Source organism: Nycticebus coucang, chromosome 9, assembly GCF_027406575.1.
Source record: "Nycticebus coucang isolate mNycCou1 chromosome 9, mNycCou1.pri, whole genome shotgun sequence".
NCBI lineage: Eukaryota > Metazoa > Chordata > Mammalia > Primates > Lorisidae > Nycticebus > Nycticebus coucang.
In genome coordinates this window covers 21,664,250-21,680,682 of record NC_069788.1, presented here as the reverse complement: position 1 = coordinate 21,680,682, position 16,433 = coordinate 21,664,250, and the positions used below count along the sequence as shown (strand labels likewise).

General features: G+C 37.2%; 1 protein-coding gene across 2 annotated transcripts in view; it reads right to left on the bottom strand.

The window, feature by feature from the left end:
- The window catches only part of KHDRBS2 (KH RNA binding domain containing, signal transduction associated 2), a 577,858-nt gene that overhangs the window by 175,075 nt on the left and 386,350 nt on the right, over nucleotides 1–16,433 (bottom strand). For both annotated transcript variants that reach the window (XR_008382612.1, XM_053603566.1), the window contains exon 6: nucleotides 15,000–15,198. Coding sequence is in view for 1 of the 2 variants with exons in the window: in XM_053603566.1 (XP_053459541.1) it covers nucleotides 15,000–15,198 (199 nt within the window). In the remaining variant the exon portion in view is untranslated. The remainder of the gene's footprint in view (nucleotides 1–14,999; nucleotides 15,199–16,433) is intronic.

Sequence of the window (16,433 nt, the reverse complement as noted above, 5' to 3'; positions counted from 1 at the left end):
TCTTGTCCTTTACAGGCAAGGATCATTTACCCTGCATTGGACCACCAGCCTCTCATGCTTGAGATGTTCTGCTTCTGTTTGGCTGAAAGACTTGAAGGGGAGGGGATGGAAGTGCCTAAAACACATACTGGGAGAAAGACAATCCCACAGTTCTTGCAGTGTTTTTTAAATGCTTTTCTGGCAGTGGGAATAGAAAATTCAATGGAAGAATTATGGAAAAGCAAGAGGATCCTTTTTGTGACCAGAAAGTTCTGGGTTTGCTTCCCTTCAGCCTTACACGCACTGCATTCGAGTCTGAAGCTTCCCTCCTTGGACTCACTCTATGGGGGGTCACAGCACACACAGACCTACCCTGCTCTCTGGAGGAGCTGCAGAGCCTCTGCAAATAGAAAATTAGTTTCTGACAAATAATGAAGATATAAACTACTTAAAAAAAAGACGAAACCTGTTCTTCACTATTATGCAACTGGAACAGGGGCTAAAATTGCCTTTGACAGATGGGTGCCTCTAAAAAAGAAAGTGTAAAAACCACTGTGTCACCGTGATATTATGCTTAAAACATCTCTTTAGAGAATGGTTCAGGCATTTGGCTGAAAAGAAATCTGCAATCACGATAAGATTGCATTATATTATTTTACTTAGAACAAAAGTGAATATTATTTATCTTTTATAAATCTCTTTTAAAATTTAATTTAAGGTCACGGTTTTCATAAATGTCTAAAATGTTTTCTAGTTGAAGCTCTTATCAATATGTACATGAATTGAGAAAGATTTATAGTAAAAAGAAATATGATAAAGATGATATTGAATAGCATTCTGTTTTGAAATTACCAAAATATCTTTTGTAATGACTGAAATTCTGGAATTGGTTCCAGAGTTTGGTCCAATTAATTGACTGGATCTTCCATAGCATGTTCCATGGTCCTCTCTTTTTTAATCTTCTCCTGTTTAGATTATTCTATAAACTTCCAATGGCTCGTCCTGTCTCTGACATCCACCTGCGCTGGTCCCTGTTGTCCTGCAGAGCCACCTCTATCTTCACAAATTACAGCTGACATTTCTCAGACATCTCAGAAATGTCCAACCAGTACCCAATTACAACCCATTAATTATTAAATTTTATTCCAGGCATTGTTTGCACAACTTATTTTTATGACTTTTGTTCCAACTCATCTCTCAAGCTTTCTCCTTCTCATGAGACACTGTTTTAATTTGTTTGGTCTGGGTAGAGTTACCAGGCGGTTCCTTGAATTATTTCCCTCATTTCTTTTGTTTTGGCATCATCTGCCCCTGAGTGTCTCAAGGATCCTTTCGCTGGCTTGCCAGAGACAGCAGAGCAGCCCGGACAGGAGCTGGACTGCTGGGTTTGGATTCCCTGCAGCTGGTTACCTGGATGATGCTGGCTGAGCCGCTCAATCTCTGAATGTAAGGTTTGTATGTCAGACAGTAATATCACCTAACTCATACAGGAACCTAGAAGATGATGTGCGTCTACAAGTGTGAGCACTTACACGAGTGTCTGCCGTGCGTTAAGTACTATCATTTGATAACTTAGAGGCTAGCAACATTACCCCCGGGGAATTAAAGTTGCTCTGGGGCTTTCTGGGGAGGTAACTTTAAACCTATTATTATTTTTTTTCTTCGACAAAGTCATACTCTGTTGCCCTAGGCTAGAGTACCCTGGCATCAGCCTAGTTCACAGCAGCCTCAAACTCCTGAGTTCAAGTGATTCTCCTGTCTCAGCCTCCCTAGTAGCTGGGACAACAGGCACCTGCCACAATGCTCTGCTAATTTTTATATGTTTAGTAGAGATGGGGGTCTTGCTCAGGCTGCTCTCAAACTCCTGAGCTCAACGGATCCATCCAGGGTGCTAGGATTACAGGTGTGAATCACCCCACCTGGCCTACTTAACCTCTTTAAACCTCAGTTTCCTCAATTGTAAAATGGGGAAAACACCAACATAATAAGGTTGTTGTAAAAAATGCATGCTGATGGTAAAGAACTTTGCATAGTTTGTAGACAGTAAGTACTCCATTATCCTATGTTGGTTGCTTCAATGTATATTATACTATCGGAATCATTATTAGTATCATGATTGTTTTGTTGTTACTATTAATATTCTAGACTTCCAAAGAATTTTACATCTAACTGCCCTATTATTTTATATTTATGACCACTATAAAATTATTGGCTGCTTCTTCCTCAAAATTCTATATTTTTACCATATTAAATAGGTAGCATAAAACCTAATTAGTTCTTCCACCTTTCTGCGTGGAAGCAAAGTTAATCAAAAACATTACAGTTGTGTTTAGTTTAATGAGATTTCCAGCAGATGCCATAACTGTTTTACACCCACTTTATGAGATAGGTTAGGAAAATATTAGCATGTATTTAACAAGAAAGTCTGGAGTTCACCCTCATAAATTATATTCTGTCCTGTACTTGTGAGTTTTATTTTTTGCCCAGGTATTGTACAATGTATCTGTTGCCCTCTTAGAGCCAGGACTTTGCCTTTTATATCTTTATATCTAACAAGGTATAAGCTTCAAAGACAAACCTGTCGGCTCTACTATCAGGTATGTGACTATATATTATCTTTGACCCTAACTCCTTAATGGAAAAACAAGGATTATACCGCTCATCTTTTATTATCATTGCGATATTATATATGTAAACGCACTAACATAATAGACACTAATAAAAGCGACTACCATTTTTATCCTTCATTGCCTTTGTCTGTAGAAATTAGCATAACACAGAATGAGCATTCAATAAATATTAAATTGAATCGAAACAAATAACAATGGAAATTTTAACACACTACAAACTATGTAGTTGCTTAATACTGTATACATTTAGAATTTTTCTGTCTTTCTTCTTTATCTAATTTATTTTCATTCTTGGTAAAAATCTCATTTGAAAATTAAAAACATCAGTTCATGGTAAGTTCATAAAATTAAAGTACTTCCTTTCATCTTCTTGTAATGTTATAGATATAAAAGTAAGAAGTTGGATTTTATCCTGTAGGTGGCAGGGATAGATTGATGGTTTTTTTTGTTTGTTTGTTTGAGAAAGAAATGCTCTATTGAATTTAGTATTTTAGGAAAACAAATCTGAATTTAATATTTGAGACAAAGCAAAGAAAGAACCAGAAGATAACTTTCATAGTTTCAAGGTTTAACTCAATAAAAGTAGGGAAATCAGGAAGAATGTTAAGTTGGGGGGCAGGTGATAAAATCAGGTTGAGATGCATGTGTGTAAGAAGACAGGTATTGTTTGGATGGAAAGGTCTACAAATGATAGGTGACCTTTAAACTCTTAACCATGACTCTTCCTCCTCTCTTCCTGTCAGTAGGAAGAATCAAGAATTCAGATAGCTTTGGAGATGAAAGCTGAACTTGTGATACCCTTATAAGAAGGGTTAGAATAGAAAAACAGGGATAATAACTGTATAAAATGCCATGGTTGGGAAGGAATGTTAATGGAGATTGTGTTCCGGAAGGGAGGATTTTGATAGATTTATTTTGGGGTATTATTTGCTTTTCCTAAGTTACATATGAAAATGATCATATTAGTTTGTCTAGATCTTAAGTATAATCGTGTTATGTGAAAGAAAATCTTAAACAAGATCTAAGTATGACATGAAATATCTTTTTCTTCATTATGCTTAGAGCTCTATGTGTGTAATTCTGTTTTGTAGCAAATATATTGCGTAAAAAACTTTAGCTTACATTTGGAATATAAAACAGAATAAATGCATTTTCTAAAGATCTGGTTTCAAACATGGAAGGGGCAGGTCCTGCTTAAAGACTAAGAAATAGACTAAGATATAGATATATTTTAACCTTCGAAATTCCCAGAAATACCTCCCAACACCTTCAATCTCAGGCATGTTTGCTGTCTTACTGTAAACTCTTCTCTTGTCTCCACAACTGTCACTTCTCACTGCTGGGTACAGTCTGAGGAAGAAGTACCAGGATATGTCAGGGAAAGGATCTTCTTACATGATTTCCATAAATGCTGTTACCAAGAAGTAAATACTCTGAAATATAAATGAAATCTAGCCTGCTCTTCTCATTTTATTTATGCTCTTGATAAAAATTAGCTCTTTTTAAATTTTTTTTTAAAGAAAGACAAGTGCTACCATGGCTAGAGTGCAGTGGTGTGATCATATAGCCTTGAATATAGCTCAAGCAATCCCAAGTAGCTGAGACTACAAGTGAATGCTACCAGGGGTGGTAGCATTCACTTGTAGTTTTTGTTTGTTTGTTTATTGGGTTTGTTTTTTTTTTTTTAGAGACAAGTTCTCACTATGTCACCCAGGAGGTCTCAAACTACTGGCCTCAGGTGATTTTCCACCTCTCCTCCCAAAGTGCTAGGATTACAGGTGTGAGCCACTGCACCCAGCCAACAATATTTGCTTCTTGAGAAGTGTCAGTAACTAAAAAAATTAAGAGACTGTGTATAGTGTGTGTGTTTAACTTTTAGAACACAGTCATGTATCTGCAGAGAGAAGATAAGAGAAATCTTGGCCACCTAAAATCTCATTGGTAGATCTGCTTGTCTGTGGACTCAATATTCATATGTCATCCTCCCTGCCCACTCCCTGCAAATTTTAGAAAAACTTGAAACTCAGATCCACATGGGAGCAAGATGATGGGTCTAGTTCCTCGGAAGACCCATGAACAAGTGCATTTGTGCTTTTCTCTTCTCCTTGTAAATCCATTAGAAAGAGTGTTGCAGGGGAAAGTTGGGACACCTATGATTGGCATCGCCAGTTTTGTCAGTTTAGTTCAGTCACTTACTTTCTAAACCTTAATTTATTTAACACTAAAATAATAAATTGAATAAGATCCTTTATAACATTTAAAAGTGCGTGATAGTATTTTGCATTCAGAAGATTCTGCAAAATGATGGAGAGAGGTAGACAAAGTACATTAGATGATGTTCGACTCTACAGTGAGCAAGTTCAATGTGTTGCCAGGCAGAGTTCCTGAAGTCACAACGGCGATCAGCTCTAACTGACCACAAGAAATTTTGGCACAGTGCAACTATTGGCCTACACAGCTGCCCCCATGACTTGGCTGGGGAATCCTCCTAAACTCCAATTTAGTTAGCTCACTTTTTCTATTTGGGAAAATCCGTCATATTCTATTTTCGCTAGAATTTCATCAGCATGGAAGAAGTGTTACAGTAGTTGATGGCCAGCATTGCTAAGAGACCAAGAAATTGAATCTGAGGTCAGAGTACCCAGAATGGACAAGAACAAGAGCTCTGTACCCGTGTTGACAAGCTGGATATACTGGGGCACCAGTGACGATTTGGGCTGTTTATTCCAAAAAGGCATAAGTTCGATATTATTTAATAAAAAAAATATTGTGAGATAAGTGACCAGCAGAAATTATAGCATGGGCTAAAACAACAAAGGACATTGGCTTATATTTTCAAGTAGTTTACAACATCTAGTACAGCTGCACTAGAGGAAGAAAGTAAAAACATTCAAAGCAAAATCTCCTTCTCTTTGATGCATGATGACTGTGGTTCATATAAAAAAATGCGGAAGGCTTTAGTTTTATTTGCAGATATTGAGAAGAAGGAAAAAAAAAGATTATCTGAAAGAACAAACTATGCATTTTCCAGCGACCTAAAACTCTTATCCAGCACTCACACCAACTGTACCTGCAGTTCTCCAACTCTGCTGCTAGCATCCAAGGCAATGTAAAATAAAGAACAATTCACTTTACACAGACATTTATGAGTCACAGGTACTGCAGAAGAGTGAATGTAAACATTGGATGAAAGATGAAAAAATAAAAATCCCATCAGTGGTGTATTCTCTATTTGCTTTTCAAGAAGTACAAGGCGGGAGGCATAACAAGGGTCCTTCCTGCATCCTTTCTCTGCCAAATTGATCCATGACATGGTTTCCTATAAAGGGAAAGTATGGTTTTCCATCTTCAATAATGAAGAGAAATAGTCTTAACTCAAATCTTGGGATTATTAAAAGTTATTGCAAAGAATATTTGCAGGTTGCCTAGAAAAAGCCTTTGGCTCGTAAGATACTATAGAAAATAATAGCAAAGACCTGTGTCTGACGTTCCTCATTTGGGGGAACATAGAACATTCCCTGTATGAGGAACGCATGAAAGAAGGGGCCCAAAATGTGGACAGTAACTCAATCCTACTTAACCATTTCCACTTGACTGTCTGCAAAAGCCAGTGACAATTTAACTAGCTAGACAATTTATATGTAAGTTTTCCTCACCAGAAAATTATAAGGGTGATGTTGTCAAAACACGTTGAACAATGTTTTTCAGCTAACAAAAGAGAAAATGAATTTTAGGATTCTTAGGTATAATTTATCACCTCATCTGGAATGTTAATTTTTCAGTGGGATACCATTGTCAAAATTATAATCAACTCAGAAGAAAAACATTGTAGGCAAACCATTAATTTGTACTCAGTATATATTTCAGGAATATACCTATAGAAATAAATCAAAGTTCAAGTTACTTTCGTTTTTAATCCTTAGGCCATGTGTATTAACCAAAGATAGAACATAACATGACCTAAATAATGTTGCACACGGAAGCCATGTGTATTAACCGAAGATAGGTTAGGCCATGTGTATTAACCAAAGATGGAACATAATGTGACTAATAATGTTGCGCACGGAAGCCATGTGTATTAACCAAAGATAGGTTAGGCCATGTGTATTAACCAAAGATAGGTTAGGCCATGTGTATTAACCAAAGATAGGTTAGGCCATGTGTATTAACCAAAGATAGGTTAGGCCATGTGTATTAACCAAAGATAGGTTAGGCCATGTGTATTAACCAAAGATAGGTTAGGCCATGTGTATTAACCAAAGATAGGTTAGGCCATGTGTATTAACCAAAGATAGGTTAGGCCATGTGTATTAACCAAAGATAGGTTAGGCCATGTGTATTAACCAAAGATGGAACATAATGTGACTAATAATGTTGCGCACGGAAGCCATGTGTATTAACCAAAGATAGGTTAGGCCATGTGTATTAACCAAAGATAGGTTAGGCCATGTGTATTAACCAAAGATAGGTTAGGCCATGTGTATTAACCAAAGATAGAACATAATGTGACTAATAATGTTGCGCACGGAAGCGTGGTACAACTCCCTAAGGCCAGGACAGCATTCTGTCATTTCTGCCACCGCTTTCCTCTCCATGTCTATAGCAGATGCTGCAAAAAGATTGTGGCATTTTTTTTTTTCCCTAACAGAGCCTAGATGAAACTTTAAAATACTTTATGATATAATGTTCTCCAGAAGCTAGCAGCCATCTCAGAAAGGCTCAGAGAGAACACCTATTTTCATCCTGGTAAGTGTTATAAAAGACATTAGTCATCGTGATAATTATAAAGTACAGGTTTGGATGCCATCCTGAGTGTCGTGGCCAACAGAAGAATCTACATCTGTTCTAAAATGGCTTAAAAATCTGAAATACAACGCTACAGGAAGGATGGTGCCTTCAAACTACACCTCTAGAAAAAGGGTGAACAATATTTAAAAAGATGACATCTTATTTTTTCTAGGAGATAATTTAATATTTCAATAGTGCTTAAAATACCACCTCCTTTCCATGAACACAGAACCACAGTGGTATTACGCCCATCCATCCTATAGTTTCGCAACACAGTTCATTAACCTAGCATGTTTCGGTTATTTTAAATATTAGTTACATTTCAAAAAAATCAAAACTCTGCAATGCATTCTGGTAAATTAGTCTCTAAAATGAGGAGACTAGAGCATGAAACTCCAACAAGAATGTCTAATGGAATACAAATATCCAATATAGAAACTCTAATAAAAAATCTCTCTTCTTTTGGTGAAGGCTCTTGGCTATTACACAGAAAACCAACACACGTGGCTCCCTCAAAATGCATTATAGATCAGGTTCATAATCTTTCCTTCCACAAAAATGGCATAAGAATTGATTTCAATTATCATTTAATACTTATTTCCCTCTCCTGTCAAAAAATGTTCCATACACATGAAAGTGCGGGTAGGCAGCCTGAACTCATTTATGGAACTTTTAAGGACTATTGATTTACCAGTGAGTTTCCTAGTTCCTCATTGTTACTAGAAGGATGCCTCAGAGTCTGAATTAGATGATAGGATGGACTGGAATGCCAATAGGCTTAAGACTGATGAAAAGAGAAACATCAAAAACTGTCAAAATGCATTTTATAAATTAGGTTAACATGATGGATTAGACAGAGGCATAATTTTTCGTGTAGCATTTAACTGAATTTTAATTATATCTCTTCTTGCTTTTTAGTGCCCCAATATAGCTCCTTAATGTCTAGCCCATTGGAGAAAACCTGAGGTAATTTAAAATTAAATTGGACCTATGTCTTTGGAAACTAGAAACTATTTTGTGTATCTCATGTATTTTTTTTTGTTTTATCTGCAGTTTTTAAGCGATACTAACATACCAGAGAATACTTAAGCATGTATTTATGTTGTCTGTGTTTTTTTTTTTTATTAAATAATAGCTGTGTACATTAATGCAATCATGGGGTACAATGTGCCAGTTTTACATACAATTTGAAATGCTTTCATCAAAATGGTCAACATAGCCTTGACGGCATTTTCTTAGTTATTGTGTTAAGATATTTATATTCTACACCTAGTAAATTTCACATGTATCCTTTTAAGATGCACCGTAGGTGTGGTCCCACCAATTACCCTCCCTCCACCCATCATCTGCCCTTCACCCACCTCTAGGTGTGATGTTCTGACAGACAATTCCAGAAGCTATGTGTCCTTACCTGCACATTTAAATCTTCCAGACCATCTTTATTCAAAGATGCTGGAAATGCTGACAGGTGGGATGTAATCTCAACTGTGTGCAGGTAAAATGCCTTATTTTTGCAACAAGAGAGATGACCATTGCAAAGACATTCATAATACTAGAATACATATTAATAGCACTTAGTTGTTTCTAGCTAAACACAGAAAAAAAGACTTTCAGTACTCGAAAGAAACTAAGGTTACACAAGCAGTTTTTCCCTTCAACAATCTCTCCCTGCCTGCTTCCCTACAAATATCTTCCTATGAACATTGCTATTATTTTCCTCTATGGGATAGGATCCAAAATTATGGAGCCTAAAAATTTCATAATTGTACATTCTCTCTTTAAGAAAAAATTTATAAAATTATGAACACCTAGTTGGCTTAAAAGTATAAATTTATTTTAGATTAGAAAAATCATCACGACCACAAAATTTTAAAAGCTAGAGATACTGAACATCAAAAAAACTAAAAAATAGAGTATTTTTGTTTTGTTAGTTATCATACCCTTATACTTTTTCCTAATTGTTTGGGGGCATAATATTTGATCACTTGTAATATGACGATGATTTGATAATATTTCCCTAGAGAGGAGAGAAAATTCAAGGTATTTTTTTCTCTTGCCTGGTTAATAGGGGAAAAAAAATGCTATTGATAGCTTTGAAAAATTTCTTTTGTTTCATAACTTATTAATGGTTATGCCATAGACAATTAGCATTGTTGCTGAACTCATGTAAAACTCTAAGAAGTTTCTTTCATAGGTGAGCTAATGAGTTTTCCACAGAACAAATTCTGGCCCAGTACCACTTAAACCTGAGCACTCCTATCCGTATCCTTCCTGCGTCAGAGCCCTAGTTCACAATCACAAAGCATGGTAAGACCTCTGTGAAGACTCGTGTCATGACACCAGGTGAGATGCTGACGGTATTCCTAGAATAATTTCTGCAACACAACCATAGCAATGCCCAAATAATATAAGTAAAACTATTGCAGTAAATCCAAACTAAATAAATTTCCAACTAAAGTCTTATTATCAGGATCTCCCAAATAGCCATGCCCACTCCATTCCATGTGACCCAAGGGAACGTCTGACAGGTGGGGATGTAATCTCAACTGTGTGCAGGTAAAATGCCTTGCTTTTGCAACAAAGAGAGATGATCGTTGCAAAGACATTCAGAAGGCCCCTCCTGAATCACGGCAAGGAGCTTCTTTGGCTTCCAGGTCACCACCCTTGCTGCCCGTGGCTCCGTGGTACCACCTTTCTGCCTAGGCCCCTTCCTCTCCTGCCTCCCCGACACAAGCACACTTTTCAGTGAGTCTTCACTGCTTTTACACACTCCTCCCACAACCAGCTGTCATAAAATCCTGTTTTCATATTCACCTTTACCTTTGGCCTTGACATATAGGTTATTAAGAAAGTTTTGAGACACACAAAAATCAAGAAGTGTAAAATTCGTGCAGATGGAAACAAATCAAGCCCTCCCAGCAACTCTGATAACCTGAGCAGGGTGGAACTTGCAGGAGTGAATCCGAAAGGATGCTGTTACTGTGCTCCTTAGAAGTGAAATAAAAGACCATAACATAGTCTGTCTCAAAACTTTGGTAGTGACCTACATATTTGAACTCCCATTCCTATTCTTAAAGCCAAGGTCACACCTCAGTAAGCCTCACTATTGTTAATTCCCTACATCTTCTTCCTTTTTTTACATTTTTTTTTTTTGTTTGGCTGGGGCTGGGTTTGAACCCGCCACCTCCGGCATATGGGGCTGGTGTCCCACTCCTTTGAGCCACAGGCGCCACCTAATCTTCTTCCCTTTTTTCATTCTCTTCTCCAATCCAGTCTAAGCAACTGAGAATTATACAATTCTCCCAAATCTTAGTTTATCGTCAGCTCCAAAATTTTCGGGGGGCATTTTACTATAATAAGTTAGAACCTCAACGTTTGAGGGCATTTTTAAGTCCAGTCATATTTTCGCTGCTATGTTAAATGAACTCTGTTTCACCACATTGTTCTCCCTTATTCTTTAAATTTGCTTTCAAAGGTCCTTTTTATTTATTTATTTATTTATTTTGTCTTTGCCCTTACTCTCCCTTTTACCTGGAACATTCTCCCTCTTCTCTCTACTTGTCAAAGTTATACCTATTACCCTGGTCTGCCGTGACTGTTTTCCTCATCCTCTTAGAGGTTTCCCCAAACATTCATAGCCATTACTGGAGCACGTATAGTCTGTATTTGGCCCTTAATATATACTATGTTCTACTGTTGTTCATTTAATACTTAAGTAAAATATATATGTTGATGTGCATGTCTATAATATTGTTGCAAAAATATCCTAAGTAGATTCAGTTCAATTGCTCCTATGAAGCACTTTACTTAGAAAGAGAAAATAAATTTAAGAGACACTGCCTTTAGGATGTCAGTGGGAGAAGATAATAGCAAAAATGACTTCTTATGGAAGTGGACCAAGAGCCTCATGTAGCAAATACATGTTAAATGCTGCTAGACTACCACTAGATGGCATACTTTTCAGAGTAGAGCCAGTGTCTCTCACCACAGTTTTTATACTTCCAGCACCTAGTTTCTGGAGGTACTGAGTTCTCAGTAGCTGGAGGTGCTTATGCAGAGGCTAAGCACTCAAACACTCACTAGCCGTCTGCATGGGAGTATGAAGTACAAATGATCCCTATAAATATGTGTGAGTTCCCACTTACAAGCTCCAGTTTCTTCCCCTACTAAAATAGTAAAATCAATAACTAGATGATAGTATTCTCACAAGAGTAAGTAAATTAATATACAGTGACTAGAACCTGGTAGTATTCAAAAGTTTTAGTTTATTCTCTTTTAACTTATTATCCACTGGTATAGCTTATAAGCTTAATATTTTGTTGTATGAAAGTTTTTGTTGAAATCTACTTTTCAACTTTCCAAATCTCCTTCAGTCCTGATGACAGATCTATATAATATGAATGTAGTCTTCATAGCATAATGTCAATGAAAAGAAGCTTTAAAATATATAAAGTTTTGGTTAGGATGTGTAACAATTAAACTAAAATTCACTTTTTTTTTTTTTTTAAGACACAGCTAACGCTCACAGTTTTAAACAGCAATCTCAATTACAGTAAGCGGTTTCTTGTCAGGCCAGCTGCAAGAACTAGATTTGATTACCTAAATACATTCCATGTGCTCAGAAACTGAATGCTCAGGAGGGGAGAGTGAAGACTGAGAATGAATTGACTCACAGTGTGATTTATAATAAAGGGAAGCTTTTCAGAGAAATTTTATCCAAAAGTGAAGAACTCCGTTGAGATTTTCACCATCAACTCAGCATGGTGCTATTATTTTATTATTGAAACACTTCCACTTTTGTTTTTGATACCCTGAACAAAGGAATCAATAGTCTAAAATTACAGCAGAGAGTTAGTGGCTCTTGGGTGTTAATCTCGCTTTGGTACTGAGCAACTCAGAGATTGCAGCCAGCAGCCTATCAGCCACGTAGCAGGCTTTTATGTGCTGATTGATTGGCTTTAGGAAAAAAATTAACACATAAAATTTGATATAGGAGAGGTTTAAACTAACTATGATAGAAAATAGTTTTTCAAAACCAGTATCCATATACTTTTCCCTGTTATCAACGGTATCCTCTCATAGATAGATGTGGGAATATCAGTCGAGGTTATAATACTTTTCCCACTCCCCATATTGTCTGGGGGGGGAGGAGGTTCCCCAATAACTATGCCTGCATTGTGTGAACTCCTCTCCTCCCCTAGCTGTGACATCCAGGTGTAATTTCAGATGACCTCCTCCCGAGATTCATAGGTAACTACTACAGCTGGACGCCTGACAAGCCTGGCGGAATATGATTCTTCCGCCTGGGGATCTGGTCAAGACTGAGAGACAGCCAGCCAGTGTCTGTTGGTAACTAGAGCTGCGCATGTTTATGTAAGTTAGATTCATCAGAGACACCACAACATCTCATCTGTACATAGAAATGGAATGAAAACAGAAATGCAGAGAAAGCAAAGATGAGAAGGGGGAGAGGGTCCTAAGCTTTCTTTTTTGGTCCAGGTCTTACTTAAGGCCTTTATGACATCCCGTTTACTGGATTTCGCGAACCTGTATTCACACAATACCACCTTCATATCATTGTTTTTAAACTTTACTAAATTTGCTTATTCCTTTATTCATATATTTTCCTTTTCTGTCTCCTCCCACTAAATTCGAAGCTCCGTGAAGGCAGATGTTGGTCTGATTTACTCACAGATATGTACATGTCCAGGACCTTCAGAAAACACCTGATATTAGACAGAGACTCAGAGAATAACGGAGTGAACGACATAAAAGGCACTATATGCCTTAATAATTAAGTTACCATTTCACATGACATGGCTTTAATATTTTCTTTTATCTTTTCTAAAGAAACACCCCCATCCTATATTTACCTGTTCAGAATCAAGCCCTTACACTTTATGCCCTTGTTTTTATTGCTTCACATTCTAATGATTTATTCACTATAAACTGAATGCACACAAAACACTGCAATTCTGTTTTGCCAATCTTGTTCTCGTTTGTAGTCCCATGTGTATGGTGTAAATTCTTTGATTAGTAACAACGTTGACCACCATTATCTGAAAAACTTTTCTTTTTAACTTCTGAAAAAATAATCTGTTTAGGCTTTTAATTTGGAGGACAAGAACACCATTGTGATGAGGTACATAAGAATTGTAGAGTTGAAAGTCTCCTCAGAGATAAACAGTGATTCCAATAATCCTAATGTGAATGTTTAGCTCATTCATTGAATAAATAATTACTTTGCTTGTATTATCTCTCAGGCAAGAGATGGCAGAGCTGAGGCTTGTTCCTGTGTTTTCTGACTTAAGGGCTTGTTTACATGGTAGAGTAGGTTTTTTGCTTCTGGCTTTGCAATTTGAGATTGCAAAGGCTTTTAAGATTGTCTAAGGCTTTAAATATTGATATTTGATATATTACAGATCACTTTAAGTGAACACATTTCATCCATTCCAATAGAAGTGATTTCTACAGTTAATTTTTCTTCACTCTTGTAGATATTAGTCAATGTTTCATATTTAAGCAGTAACATTATTCTTAAAACCAAACATATAGTAAGCATTTATACATTCTTGGTGATACCTATATATTATGTTTACTTTATTTTAGGATTAAATTTCAATCGGCTATTAACTGCTCCATAAAATATTTATAAGTTTTAAGTGCCCAGCATATAATAGTAGCTATATTTGAAGAGTTTACATTTAATAATATAAATTCACAAAAGATATTAAAGGGGACAGCATGGGGTGGTTGAATAAAACCAACACCTAGATCAGGGGGCGGGTGTGCTGGAGAAACTAAAGGCCAAATGAATGTTTCATGGGACAGTGATCTGGCTTGCAAGGATTTAATTTAACATTTACAGCAGACTCCGGATAGTCACATGAGTGAATAGTAAACTCTCTTTTTACAGGTTCACAATCTACTAGGAGAAATGGCACAAGACCCATAATGTTAGAAGTAGAGTACTAAAAAGTTGAACTAACAGTCAAAAGGCATTGGGGTATATAAGATGACCAAGAGATAGAACATATGGGGGGGGATCCTCAGAAATGCTGCATTTCTGCTGTTCATTCTATATATTTTTTGAGTTCTGTATGTCAATCCATGTCTTTACCATAGTGAAAGAAAGAGTCAGGATTTGCAAATGAAAGAACAGCCACATTATTGGTGTATAATAAAATAATAGTAAATAAAAAATAGTAAAAAAGTGTATAATAAAATCACATTATATTTCTCAAATACTTCTGTTTTATGCCTCTGATGGATTTTCTGAATATATACATGCTGATGTTATAATTATAACTGCTTCTCATCTGAAATCTGATCAAGCCTTCTACAGATAAGAAAACTTCAAGATCGTTTGATTCTTAGCATCCAAGTGATTTTCAATAACAGTGATGACAGCTATAAAATAAAAGCTTTTCTCAAAATGCTCTTGTTTAAATGCACTGCTTAAATTCCATTGTACGTGATGTTTGTTTTACGCCCCGAACGTTACCTGCTATATTCATGGTATATGAGTGTTTTTGATGCCTAAACTGTTCATCAGTCAATTACTCAAACTCTTCCTCAAACTTATTTCTTGAGAGTACTTACATATTCTTCATAAGCCTCGTGGGCTGGAGGAGGGGGTGCCCTGTATCCTGGCACCGTTGGTGCCCCCCGGGCTCGAGGGGTAGGGACCCCTCTTGCTACGGGGGGCACTGGAAGAGCTCCACGGGTCACAGTAGTTCCTCGAGGGGTGAGAACACCTCGTCCAGGTGGTGGGGGAGGAGGAATGGCACCTCCACGGCCCCTGGAAAAACAGGTCATGCATAGATTAGACACAAGGGATGGGCCAAAGTGGACTAGAGCAGAATAGACCTCACGTCTCAGACAATGGAAGAAACACACATCTCTCTCTTTTTCTCCCCATCCCAATAGAGATTACTTAATATAAACACTTGATTTTAGCCAAAAGGCCAAGAAGCAATGGAGATTACTCAATACATAAAGTGTTTTGATCTCTACAGCAGAAAACATTTGCCAATAGTATGACTTATTTCTCGTGAAAATCACATGTCACTATGACATTGTTTTATTCAACTGAAAAACTGAAGCAGAAAACAAAAAAATACCCAAACCTGTCCCAATTATATTCCAAATTTGCCAAATTGGAGCATCATCTGTATACAGTGGACCATTTCTGCAACTCAGCCGCTATCTGGCAATGTCTCCTCCAACTGGGGCTTATGGCAGGGATGTGTAGTATTATGACTTCTAAGAAAGAAAAAAATATATCTGTCTGCACTTTAACAAAATGTGGAACTCTGGCCATGGTGATGTCATTCTGTTTATTATAGCAGCTTAAGTTTGGGGTCACTTAAAAGACCAACTCATGATCACTGATTTATTATCAGGCATGGCCCCCTCTGGGCTGGTGACGTCTCTGACACAGTACATTTTACTATGGTAACTACAGTGCTATGGGGTACATAGTGCATTTAGTCTTCTGCAATGAAAAGAACAGACTGAAATACTCTGCGGTTCTTCACACAAAAGTAACTTGCATTAAAAGCATAATATCAAACAGTTGCAGCCAACTTTTATGGTCTTTTGAGGCCTTTAGAAAGGTTGAATGTTTGTCTGAAATCTTTGGGCCAAAGCACGGTCATTTCACTTTTTATTATGTCTGAAAGGTTGGCCTCTCGAAAGCACTGCTTTCAGCAGGAACACTAAAGCTTTGGGAAAAAATGATGCTCATTGGCATGTCAACAATCGTGCTGTTTGGCCGAACCCACAGAGGGGGACGCAGGTTATGCCTTCTGCTGTGAATAGCAGGCGGCTGGCTTGCTCTTTCTTGCTTACAAAAAATGAGCTTTTATGAGGGAAGAGTAAGAATGCTGGTCAAGCTTTTAAAAATTTTAAATAGATTATGGAGCTGATGAATAGAGAAGCTGCCAGAGAACTTACTGTGAGTCTAATGTGTATGGAACACGCCCTGAGATTGGGAGAAGGTGAAATACAGAAGGCCCCCAGGCCCGCTGGTGC